Source organism: Oncorhynchus keta, chromosome 1 (genome assembly GCF_023373465.1).
Source record: "Oncorhynchus keta strain PuntledgeMale-10-30-2019 chromosome 1, Oket_V2, whole genome shotgun sequence".
In the NCBI taxonomy this organism is placed as follows: domain Eukaryota; kingdom Metazoa; phylum Chordata; class Actinopteri; order Salmoniformes; family Salmonidae; genus Oncorhynchus; species Oncorhynchus keta.
The window spans coordinates 48,266,941-48,280,082 of NC_068421.1; the positions used below are offsets into that span (position 1 = coordinate 48,266,941).

Sequence of the window (13,142 nt, forward strand, 5' to 3'; positions counted from 1 at the left end):
CACCGTGATTATTATTTGACCCTGCTGGTCATCTATGAACATTTGAACATATTGAAGAACGATCTGGCCTTAAATGACCATGTACTCTTATAATCTCCACCCTGCACAGCCAGAAGAGGACTGGTTCCTGCCTTTCTTTTTTTCTTCTAGCCACCGTGCTTCTACAGCTGCATTGCCTGCCATTTGGGGTTTTAGAATGGGTTTCTGAAAAAGCACCTTGTGATGTCTGCCGATGTAAAAAAGGGCTTTATGAATTCATTTGATTTGAATTTGCATACTGGTGCAATAATCAAAGTGCTCTCTTCTCACCAATGGGAATACATAATTTGATGCATTTAAAATGGCTTGCTCTTGTTCCCTCATGTCTTACAGCAAAAGTTTCAGCTCCGACCCTCCACCTCCAGCAGCTGAAGGTCCGTCATCGGAACCTTTCTCTCCCAGAGGGATGGTTTCAATGCCAGCTGCCCCGCATAGTGCTGCCTGCATACAAGCATCTGGCTCCAATGATCAATGACGAAGTCATTCCCCAAAACTCTTAATAAAATGTTCATACTTGCCTCGGTTGTTCATTCAGTTTAGCCTGCCCTCGACTGAACAAAGTATAGTGACTAGGGTTGGGAAATATTACGTCAGTAATAGATGTTTGGCGGCCATTGTCGATGGTGAGTACATTGTGATGTGACAGACGATGGCTTAGCCCATTTGAACTGGACTGGCACCACGTAGTAGCCTAAAGAATGGAGTTGGGCAGCATACAAGTGGCATTCCAAGTAATCTGCCTATTCCTATTTGCTAGAGCTCATTTCAATAAATAGCCTGTTATATAAGCCTACAGAACGCAAGCGCAGTGTAGGCTAGAAAGACCAGAGAATTCCACCAAAGCAGCACAAAATGTCCCGTCATAAAATATTGTTTCTCGACCAAATAGAACATGAATGAAAGTCGGAGTCAATAAACCTATGCATACAGTGCATTCGGAAAGTATTCAGATCCCTTTCCTTTTCCCACATTGTTACGTTACAGCCTTATTCTAAAGTCGATTAAAAAAATGTTTTAAAAAACATCTACACACAATACCACATAGTTACAAAAGTGAAAACAGTTTTTTTGGAACGTTTGCAAAAACCAAAGCCATGATCATGATGTTGAAGGAATTGTCCGAGACAGAATCGTGTTGAGGCACAGATCTTGAGAAGGGTACCAACAAAATGTCTGCAGCATTTAAGGTCCCCAAGAACACAGTGGCCTCCATCATTCTTAAAATGGAAGAAGTTTGGAACCACCAAGACTCTTTCTAGAGCTGTCCTGCCAGCCAAACTGAGATATTTGGGGAGAAGGGCCTTGGTCAGGGAGGGGACCAAGAACCCAGTGGTCACTACGACAAAGCTCCACAGTTCCTCTGTGGAGATTGGGGAACCTTCCAGAAGAACAACCATCTCTGCAGAACTCCACCAATCAGGCCTTTATGGTAGAGTGGCCAGACAGAACCGCTCCTCAGTAAAATGCACATGACATGCTTGAAGTTTGCCCAAAAGCATCTGAAGGACTCAGACCATGAGAAACAAGGTTCTCTTGTCTGATGGAAACAAGATTGAACTCTTTGGCCTGAATGCCAAGCATCACGCCTGGAGGAAACCTTGCACCATCCCTACAGTGAAGCAGAGTGGTGGCAGCATCATGCTGAGGGAATGTGTTTCAGCGGCAGGGAATGGGAGACTAGTCAGGATCGAGGGAAAGATGAACAGAGTAAAGTAAAGAAAGATCCTTGATGAAAAGCGCTCTGGAGCAGGTTACGGCCTCAGGTTACGGCCTCAGACTGAGGCAAAGGTTCACCATCCAACCCTAAGCACACAGCCAAGACAACACAGAAGTGGCTTCAGGAAAAGTCAATGTCTTTGAGTGGCACAGCCAGAGTCTGGACTTGAACCCAATCGAACATCTCTGGAGAGACCTGAAAATAGCTGTGCGGCGATGAAAGGATCTGCAGAGAACAACGGGAGAAAATCCCCAAATACAGGTGTGCCAAGTTTGCAGCGTCATAACCAAGACAATAATCGCTGCCAAAATGCTACAACAAAGTACTGAGTAAAGGGTCTGAATACTTATGAAAATGTTCATAGCTGATACAACATAGCGGATAAGAGTCAATCTATAATTTCGATTAAGATATTAAAGAGCGAGCAAGGACAGACAAAGTCAATTTATCTACTTGTTCAGCACTTTTGAATTCAAAACATGGGCCATTCTTACAGTATTCTCCCTGTACACCAAATCAGAACCGTAGGATAAATAAAGGGGGTATAAACGCAGACAATGAAAGGTCTTACAATATTCGATATTGACATTTCTATAAAATAGGCTGAATGTGCACCGCCAAGTCCAAACAGCAGGCTACATTTTTAGGAGAAAAGGGAGCAAATTATTAGGGTGAAGCACATGGGATACTAACAGCTTAATACAAAACATACACTTAGTATTGCTTGGCATATTACATCATTACACAACATACATTTTTGTGCTGTGCTCACTTGAACATGAAGGTGCGCGAAAGTCCTTCTTGTGCACAGATTTTGTCATCAAATTCTGGCATTCTCTGGATTTATGGTGCTTTCAAGCCAACTGGGAACTTGGGAAAAAAAACAAGGTTGAATCATGACGTCAGTGATCTTCAAATCGGAGCTCTAAAAATAGTTCCTGATTTGGAATTCTGAGTTGGATGACCGTTCAAAACTTATTTTCCCAGTCGGAGCTCGTTCCCCCCGAGTTCCCAGTTTACTTGAACTCACTGAAGTCTGAGATTTCCCAGTTGTTTCGAACGCGGCAGAAGTCATGCTGTATTGACAGCTTGGCCAATGTTGAATGTTTATCCTTTTAAGCTTGGAAAAGGACACCCTTAAACCCAGACTTGGACCACACACCCTCCCCACTGAATAACAGGCTGGTGATTGCTTTGCAAAGCTTGCAGTTGCCACTGATTCCTTCCAAACCACTCATTGTTGAATTTGCGATTTCCAACTTGTGTAATGTTTATGTCCAATGAGCACCAATACATTTTATCTATACTTTCTCTTCATATGACAAGGACTGAAAATGATTTTCCAGTAGATGTCAACTTGATTCATGATGATGACTAACTTGTTAGCTAAGAATTTGAAAGTATGATGTTGACACGATCAGTCCAATCAAAGCTTCGGTACATATAACGTGATTTGACGTCATCTATGGCCAATGTCCTTGAGCCTTCTTGGATGGGCCCTTCTAATATAACTATATGGCAGCACCCAAGGGGCTTGAATTTCCCCTTAAACTTTGCAGTGACGTAGTGTCCCCTTGAGTGACAGAACACTGAGCCAATCACATCGCAACTAAAGAACACCACCAACCACCAATTTTCAGCTGGCTGCCCCACCACCACAGAAAGCACTGAGCTAGGCTGAAACACCTGCATTTTGGAGCTGCTTTACTCAATTGATATTTGTTTTACATTTTTAGCAAAATAAAATGCAACATGCAAAACAGGCACATAAAAAAAGGTGGGTGTGCCGTCTTCCTGTTAGACGGTAACAGATGATTTTATTACAGTGGTGAGATGGATTTTCTTTGTGTTTATCGCCCCCTAGTGGAGCTTTCTGGTATTTAGAAAGACTGTACAGAAACAGGAAGTAGAGTAGTCGTTCAGCACGCAAAGCAGCTAAAAACAACTCTACGGTGCAGGTCTTTCAGTGCAGTTATTTCTTGTCACGCTTCAGCCTCGGAAAATATTTGTTTGTAAATTCGATGAAAGCATATTGCTAGTGATGATAATCTTGTTATTGATAGAATTGCTTACTTACCAATGTTAGTTGTTTGCATTTACTCACACAAATTGCCTCGTCTTTCATGTATGCCGTCAGCTGTATTACTTTGCTCGTGCGTCATGTAAACAAATTGTAAAACATACTGTAATGAAACAGGCAGGGAGCAGGTCTCGAACCCTTGACCTTCTAGCCCGAGGTCCGGCGCGCTATCGACTGTGCCGCAAAAGCATGCTCGTGCAGCAGAGTCCATTTCCGCGCTTATAAACCCAGGGTCGTTACTTTTGTTACGGTTTCTAGTGTAATATGCTTTGTTATTGTACAGAGGTGGTTGCACATTAGAGTAGTCGAAGGAGTTAGCCAATTACCATATGACTAGCAACCAGCTATCTGGTTTGGCATCATGCCAGATACATGGTACCTTGACACGTGTTTTGTATTTATGCAAATTCAATTTAAATGTATAATGTACAGTTACAGTATGTCGATGTGAATCGAATACTGAAGTATATTATTTTCTGTATTTTGCAGTTTCACAACAAACATTTACAATATAGTCATTCAAGAAAAGTCACGCCTTGGGAGTTTTATTGAGGACTTAGTTGTTAGCTATCTGTCTAGTTTTGGTATGGGAACGCAACTCCAGGACAGAATAGTGGGGCTCAAAACAGGTGGGGCATTTGGACTGCCTGCGCAACTCTGTAAAAAACAAAAGTTGTACACTGTATATATACACATTTTTACTTCATTTGTTACCATTTCAGAAAACGTTTTGCTCTAGATTGCAGGAAATGGCAGTTACAAGTGTTGAAAAAAGCAAAAATATACATCATGAGGCAGGCAACACTGACGCATGCATGAGAACATCAGCTGTTCAAGACGACTGTGTGATCACGCTCTCCGTAGCCAATGTGAGTAAGACCTTTAAAATGGGGCAACATTCACAAGGCCGCTGGCCCAGACGGATTACCAAGACGTGTGCTCCGGACATGTGCTGACCAACTGGCAAGTGTCTTCACTGACATTTTCAACATGTCCCTGATTGAGTCTGTAATACCAACATGTTTCAAGCAGACCACCATAGTCCCTGTGCCCAAGAGCACTAAGGTAACCTCCCTAAATGACTACACTCACGTCCGTAGCCTTGAAGTTCTTTGAAAGGCTGGTCATGGCTCACATTAACACCATTATCCCAGAAACCCTAGACCATCTCCAATTTGCATACCGCACCAACAGATCCACAGATGCTGCAATCTCTATTCCACTCCACACGGCCCTTTCCCACCTGGACAAAAGGAACACCTACGTGAGAATCCTATTAATTGACTATAGCTCAGCATTCAATACCATATACCATATGGTCCTTCTGTGGCTCAGTTGGTAGAGCATGGCGCTTGTAACGCCAGGGTAGTGGGTTCGATTCCCGGGACCACCCATACGTAGAATGTATGCACACATGACTGTAAGTCGCTTTGGATAAAAGCGTCAGCAAAATGGCATATATTATTATTATATTATTATATTACCCTCAAAGCTCATCATTAAGCTAAGAAACCTGGGACTAAAACACCTCAAAAAGCAACTGGATCGTGGACTTCCTGGCGGGCCGCCCCCAGGTGGTGAGAGTAAGTAGCAACACATCTGCCACGCTGATCCTCAACACTGGAGCCTCATGGGTGCGTGCTCAGTCCCCTCTTGTACTCCCTGTTCACCCACGACTGCATGGCCAGGCACGACTCCAACACCATCATTAAGTTTGCAGACGACAACAGTGGTAGGCCTGATCACAGACTACAACGAGACAGCCTATAGGGAGGAGTTCAGAGAGCTGGCCGGGTGGTGGAGAATAACAGCCTATCTCTCAATGTAATCAAGACAAACGAGATGATTGTGGACTACAGAAAAAGGAGGACCGATCACTCCCCCATTTTCATCGACGGGGCTGTAGTGGAACAGGTTGAGAGCTTCAAGTTCCTTGGTGTCCACATCACCAACAAACTAGAACAGTCCTACACATCAAGACAGTCGTGAAGAGGGCACCACTAAACCTATTCCCCCTCAGGAGACTGAAAAGATTTGGCCTGGGTCCTCAGATCCTCAAAAGGTTCTACAGCTGCAACAGCGAGAGCATCCTGACTGATTGAGTCACTGCCTGGTACAGCTCGGCCTCTGACAGTGTCAGAAGAAGGCCCTAAAAATTGTCAAAGACCTCAGCCACCCCAGTCATAGACTGTCCTCTCTGCTACAGCATGTCAGGCGGTACCGGAGTGCCAAGTCTAGGACCAAAAGGCTTCTCAACAGATTTTACCCCCAAGCAATAAGATTCCTGAACATCAAATGGCTACCAGGACGGTAGCCTTATTTTACCAGGAAAGTTGTCTGAGAAGGGGGGATGGAGGGGGGATGAATGAGCTAATTGTAAGCTGGGGATGATTAGGTGGCCATGATGGTATGATGGCCAGGACACCGGGGTTAACATCCCTACTCTTACGATAAGTGCCATGGGATCTTTAGTGACCACAGAGTCAGGACACCCGTTTAATGTCCCATCCAAATGACGTCACCCTACACAGGGCAATGTCCCCAATCACTGCCCTGAGGCATTGGGATATTTCTTTTAGACCAGAGGAAAGGGTGCCTCCTACTGGCCCTCCAACACCACGTCCAGCAGCATCTGGTCTCCCATCCAGGGACTGACCAGGACCAACCCTGCTTAGCTTCAGAAGCAAGCCAGCAGTTGGATGCAGGGTGGTATGCTGCTTGAATAATTGTTTATTTAAGACTGTGCAAATATTGTACAATCCAGGAGTGCAAATCTCTTAGAGACTTTACCCAGAAAGATTCAGATGTAATTGCTGCCAAAGATGATTCTAACATGTATTGACTCAGGGGTGTGAACACTTATCTAATGAAGATAGTTTTATTTTTCACAAATGTTATAATTTCTCTTCCACTTTGACCGAGTATTTTGTGTAGCTCGTTGACAAAAAAAATCATTCATTTTAATCCCACTTTGTAACAACAAAATGTTTTAAAAAGTCAAGAGGTGTGAATACTTTCTGAAGGCACTGTGGGCTTAAACCTGTTATTTCAGGAGTGCCAAGCACTGACAAAGACTTTACTATAGGTGTATAAGACCAGGGTCACATTCATGATTAATGGGAGAGAAACTTACAGTTCTCTCAACTAGAGGGCGACCGATTATGATTTTTCAACGCCGATACCGATTATTGGAGGACCAAAAATACAGATACCGATTAAAATCGGACTATTTTTATTTTTTTATTTGTAATAATGACAATTACAACAATACTGAATGAACACTTATTTTAACTTAATATAATATATAAATAAAATCAATTTAGCCTATAAAAAAAAGTAAATAATGAAACTTGTTCAATTGTTCAATTTGGTTTAAATAATGCAAAAACAAAGTGTTGGAGAAGAAAGTAAAAGTACAATATGTGCTATGTAAGAAAGCTAACGTTTCAGTTCCTTGCTCAGAACATGAGAACATATGAAACCTGATGGTTCCTTTTAACATGAGTCTTCAATATTCCAGGTAAGAACTTTTAGGTTATAGTTATTATAGGACTATTTCCCTCTATACCATTTGTATTTCATTAACCTTGGACTATTAGATGTTCTTATAGGCACTTTAATATTGCCAGTGTAACAGTATAGCTTCCGTCCCCCTCTTCGCTCCTCCCTGGACTCGAACCAGCAACACAACAGCGACCATCGAAGCAGCGTTACCCATGCAGAGCAAGGGGAGCAACTACTAATATATGCCATTTAGCAGACGCTTTTATCCAAAGCGACTTACAGTCATGTGTGCATACATTCTACGTATGGGTGGTCCCGGGAAACGAACCCACTACCCTGGCGTTACAAGCGCCATGCTCTACCAACTGTGCTACAGAAGGACCACGAACTACTAGAAGGCTCAGAGCGAGTGATGTTTGAAACGCTATTAGCGCGCGCTAACTAGCGAGCCATTTCACTTCGATTGCACCAGCCTCTTCTCGGGAGTTGATAGGCTTGAAGTCATAAACAGCGCAATGCTTGACGCACAACGAAGAGCTGCTGGCAAAACGTACGAAAGTGCTGTTTGAATGAACGTTTATGCGCCTGCTTCTGCCTACCACCGCTCAGTCAGATTATATGCAACGCAGGACACGATATTACTAGATATTGTCTAGCATCAACCATGTGTAGTTAACTAGTGATTATGATTGATTGTTTTTTATAAGATACGTTTAATGCTAGCTAGCAATTTACCTTGGCTTACTGCATTCGTGTAACAGGCAGTCAGTCTCCTTGTGGAGTGCAACGAGAGAGAGGCAGGTCGTTATTGCGTTGGACTAGTTAACTGTAAGGTTGCAAGATTGGATCCCCCGAGCTGACAAGGTGAAAATCTGCCGTTCTGCCCCTGAACGAGGCAGTTAACCTGTTCTTAACTGACTTGCCTAGTTAAATAAAAGGTATATATAAAAAATAAAAATTTTAAATCGGCAAACAAAAAGACCGATTTCCAATTGTTATGAATACTTGATATCGGCCCTAATTAAATCGTCCATTCCGATTAAATCGATCGACCTCTACTCTCAACATTGACAGTGAGATATACTTTAACCTACAACCCTGGGGATGGTTGCACCAGTTGGGCATAAAACAAAGCTAGTCTTACATGCTTGGTCGGGTGTTGAGGTTCCGACTTTGGGATCAGAATTTACATCCATTGCACCAACCAACCAAAAATATGACTAGTCATAGCTAATTCCGGCGTAAGCAATGCACGTTCATGAGATTTGATGCTTCATAATGATGGTTGCTAGGCAGCGCCCATTACTAGGCTGTTTACCATCCTTACCATATAAACTTCGTGAGGCATGTTCCATCACTTTGCAAAGCCCAATGCTACGCATGTACGTTTTCTTAAACACAACTGGATTAATCAAGCAATAATTACTGTGGAAATGAATGACAAAAATATTGCAATAAAGTACACAAATGTAATTTATCATATTGTTGCTTAAATGAAACTCTTAGTCATCCAAACGTTTTAAATACTTTCAAATCTAACTTTGTCACGAGCCGAACACAACAAGCTTACTTACAAGCCCATAACCAACAGTGCTGTTCAAGATAGAGTTAAGAAAATATTTACCAAATAAACTAAAGTAAAAAAGAATAAAAAGTAACAAAATATCAAGGCTATATCCAGGGAGTGCCGGTAGAGTCAATGTGTGGTGGTACAGGCTAGTCGAGCTAGGGATGAAGTAACTATGCATAGATAATAAACAGCGAGTAGCAGCAGTGTACAAAACAAATGGGGGAGGTCAACGTAAATAGTCCGGTGGCCATTTGATTAATTGTTCAGCAGTCTTATGGCTTGGGGGTAGAAGCTGTTAAGGACTAGACTTGGTGCTCCAGTACCGCTTTCCGTGCGGTAGCAGAGAAAACTGTCTATGACTTGGGTGACTGGAGTCGCTGACCATTTTTTGGGCTTTCCTGACACTGCCTAGTATATAGGTCCTGGATGGCAGGAAGCTTGGCCCCAGTGATGTACTGGGCCGTACGCACTACCCTCTGTAGCGCCTTATGGTCAAGATGCCGAGCAGTTGCCATACGAGGCAGTGATGCAACCAGTCAGGATGCTCTTGATGGTGCAGCTGTAGAACTTGAGGATCTGGAGACCCATGACTCATTTTCATTCTCCTGAGGGGGGGAAAGGTGTTGTCGTGCCCTCTTAACGACTGTCTTGATGTGTTTGGACCATAATAGTCTGTTGGTGATGTGGACATCAAGAAACTTGAAAACACTCGACCCGCTCCACTACAGCCCCGTCGATGTTAATGGGGGCCTGTTCGTCTCGCCTTTTTCTGTAGTCCATGATCAGCTCCTTTGTTTTGCTCACACTGGAGGGAGAGGTTATTGTCCTTGGCACCACACTGCCGGATCTCTGACCTCCTCCCTATAGGCTGTCTCATCGTTGTCGGTCATCAGTACACACCTCTGACGGGGCCCCAGTGTTGAGGATCAGCGTGGCAGACGTCTTGTTGCCTACCCTTACCACCTGGGGGCGGCCCGTCAGGAAGTCCAGGATCCAGTTGCAGAGGGAGGTGTTTAGACCCAGGGTCATTAGCTTAGTGATGAGCTTCGTGGGCACTATGGTTTTGAACACTGAGCTGTAGTCAATGAGCAGCATTGTCACATAGGTGTTCCCTTTGTCCAGGTGGGAAAGGGCAGTGTGGAGTGCGATTAAGATTGCATCATCGGTGGATCTGTTGGGGCGATATACAAGTTGGAGTGGGTCTAAGGCAGGGTTTGAAAATGTCAATGAAGACACTTGCCAGTTGGTCCATGCATGCTTTGAGTACATGTCCTGGTAATCCGGCTTTGTAAATGTACATGTACTCCATGGATTCTGGTACGGTCTCTGAGGGGACGACGTCGTCGATGCACTTATTGATGAAGCCGATGACTGAGGTGGTGTACTCCTCAATGCCATTGGATGAATTCCGGAACATATTCCAGTCTGTGTTAGCAAACCAGTCATGTAGCGAAGCATCGACGTCATCTGACCACTACCATATTGAGCGAGTCACTGGTACTTCCTGGTTTAGTTTTTGCTTGTAAGCAGGAATCAGGAGGATATAATTATGGTCAGACTTGCCAAATGGAGGGCAGGGGTAGAGCTTTGTATGCATCTCTGTGTATGGAGAAAAGGTGGTCTGGAGTTTTTTTCCCCTCTGGTTCCTGATTTGTTTTCCTGCATTCATGTCCCCGGCCACTAGGAGCACCTCTGCTGGATGAGCATTTTCTTGTCTGCTTATGGCCTTATACAGGTTGTTGAATGCGGTCTTAGTGCCAGCATCGGTTTGTGGTGGTAAATAGATGGCTAGGAATAATATAGATGAGAACGATTGGTAGATAGTGTGGTCTACAGCTTATCATAAGGTACTCAAGACTTCTTTAGTATTAGACATTGCGCACCAGCTGTTATTGACAAGTAGACACACCCCCACCCCTCGTCTTACCAGACGTAGCTTCTCTGTCCTGCCGGTGCATGGAAAATCGCACCAGCTCTATATTTTACCCACCGTCGTTTAGTCACGACTCAGTGAAACATAAGATATTACAGTTTTTAATGTCCCCTCGGTAGGATAATCTTGATCTTGATTTTCAGTCATAAGAGACGGTAGCAGCAACATTATGTACAAAATAAGTTACAAAAAATGCAAAAAACTAACAAAATAGCACAGTCGGTTAGGAGCACATAAAACATCAGCCATCTTCTCCGGCGCCATTCTACTGAAGCAATAGCCGTGTGTGGTCAACTATAATTTCAGCACCGCTATGATTGGGACAGCGTTACAGCGCTGCTTTGAAACAAGCCTGTGGATTCGTCTAATTTGTTTGTCTAACAGTGTTATCAGGACATTTTGCAAGAATGTTATAGCCTAAGCTAGCGTATAAGGTGTGATTATATTTCTCTTCACTCACATAGTAGCCCAGGCTATATCCCAGACTAAAAGCCCTTGTCTTTTAATCAATGTAATTTTGATTCACCAAATCTCTATCTGGTTATTTGATCTCTGGCTGGGCAAATAAGTGGAGGCAGCTCCTCTATTAGTTTGCTAATATCTGATCAGACACATTCGGCATGCTATTTTGTAGCATAAATGAAGTGTATTATTTTGCTAATGACTCGTGCTCAAAAGCCCACGGAGTTTGTGAAATATGAACACGAGACTCGCATCCTTTCTAAAATATAGATGTATTATTTTCTGTGCATATCATGATGAAGATTCCAATTTAACACAACACACGCCTGCTCCCTACAAGGTGTAGAATCAACGCCTAGGCATAGCTCGTATTAGTGTTTACGCCCAGGTCGTGCAACAGATATAATTTTTAGGTCCAGCTTAGAGCACATTTTACATTGGACATAGATTTACAAACCACTTACAATCAACTGGTGCAACCGGCCCCTGGTGTTGCAAGCACATAACCTATTGAGCCATGGAACATTGAAGCATGGAAAATTGTGAATTTTGAGATGCAGACTTACCACTCTCCTGACAGTCATCGTCCAGGCCATCGTACAGGCCGGAGATGGTCGTCACGGCTGTGTACACACAGTAGAGGTCAGAGCTCAGCCTGTCTGCCATGCTCTCCTCGTAGCTGTGACACCCACGCAGCTGGCCCACCATCTGGCCAATCAAATCTTTGCAGATCCCCGGCAGGGTGGAATCTAATGAGCTGGGGTGCAACGAGGGCGTTTTGGCCACACCCATCAGACCTGGAACAGAGACAGACAAGTCTCCAAAATAATTACATGGAATATGAAGGAAACTCCACGTGGACTACGAGAGCTATAACTGTAGACCTACAGTGGCTTGCGAAATTATTCACCCCCCTTGGAATTTTTCCTTTTTTGCTGCCTTACAACCTGGAAATAAAATCGATATTTGGGGGTTTGTATCATTTGAAGATGCAAAATATGTTTTGTGAAACAAACAAGAAAAAAAAAAAACGGAAAACTTGAGCATGCATAACTGTTCCATCCCCCAAAGTCAATACATTTTGCAGCAATTACAGCTGCAAGTCTCTTGGGGTATGCCTCTATAAGCTTGGCACATCTAGCCACTGGGATTTTTGTCCATTCTTCAAGGCAAAACTGCTCCAGCTCCTTCAAATTGGATGGGTTCCGCTGGTGTACAGCAATCTTTAAGTCATACCATAGATTCTCAATGTGGATTGAGGTCTGGGCTTTGACTAGGCCATTCCAAGTCATTTAAATGTTTCCCCTTAAACCACTCGAGTGTGGCTTTAGCAGTATGCTTAGGGTCATTGTCCTGCTGGAAGGTGAACCTCCGTACAAGTCTCAAATCTCGAAGACTGAAACAGGTTTCCCTCAAGAATTTCCCTGTATTTAGCGCCATCCATCATTCCGTCAATTCTGACCAGTTTCCCAGTCCCTGCCGATGAAAAACATCCCCACAGCATGATGCTGCCACCACCATACTTCACGGTGAGAATGGCGGGGTGATGAGAGGTGTTGGGTTTGCCCCAGTGTTTTCCTTGATGGCCAAAAAGCTCCATTTTAGTCTCATCTGACCAGAGTACCTTCTTCCATTTGTTTGGGGAGCCTCCCACATGCCTTTTGGCAAACACCCCTTATTGTTCAAAGTTTCAGATATTTTTTTATAACCCAACCCTGATCTGTACTTCTCCACAACTTTGTCCCTGACCTGTTTGGAGAGCTCCTTGAGCTTCATGGTGCCCCTTGCTTGGTGGTAGCCCTTGATTAGTGGTGTTTGAACAATAAGGGGTGTTAGT

General features: G+C 43.7%; 1 protein-coding gene across 1 annotated transcript in view; it reads right to left on the reverse strand.

The window, feature by feature from the left end:
* Positions 1-13,142, reverse strand: part of kif14 (kinesin family member 14) — a 50,832-nt gene that overhangs the window by 18,078 nt on the left and 19,612 nt on the right. The window contains exon 23 of the mRNA XM_035774525.1: positions 11,872-12,102. Coding sequence (XP_035630418.1) covers positions 11,872-12,102 — 231 coding nt within the window. The remainder of the gene's footprint in view (positions 1-11,871; positions 12,103-13,142) is intronic.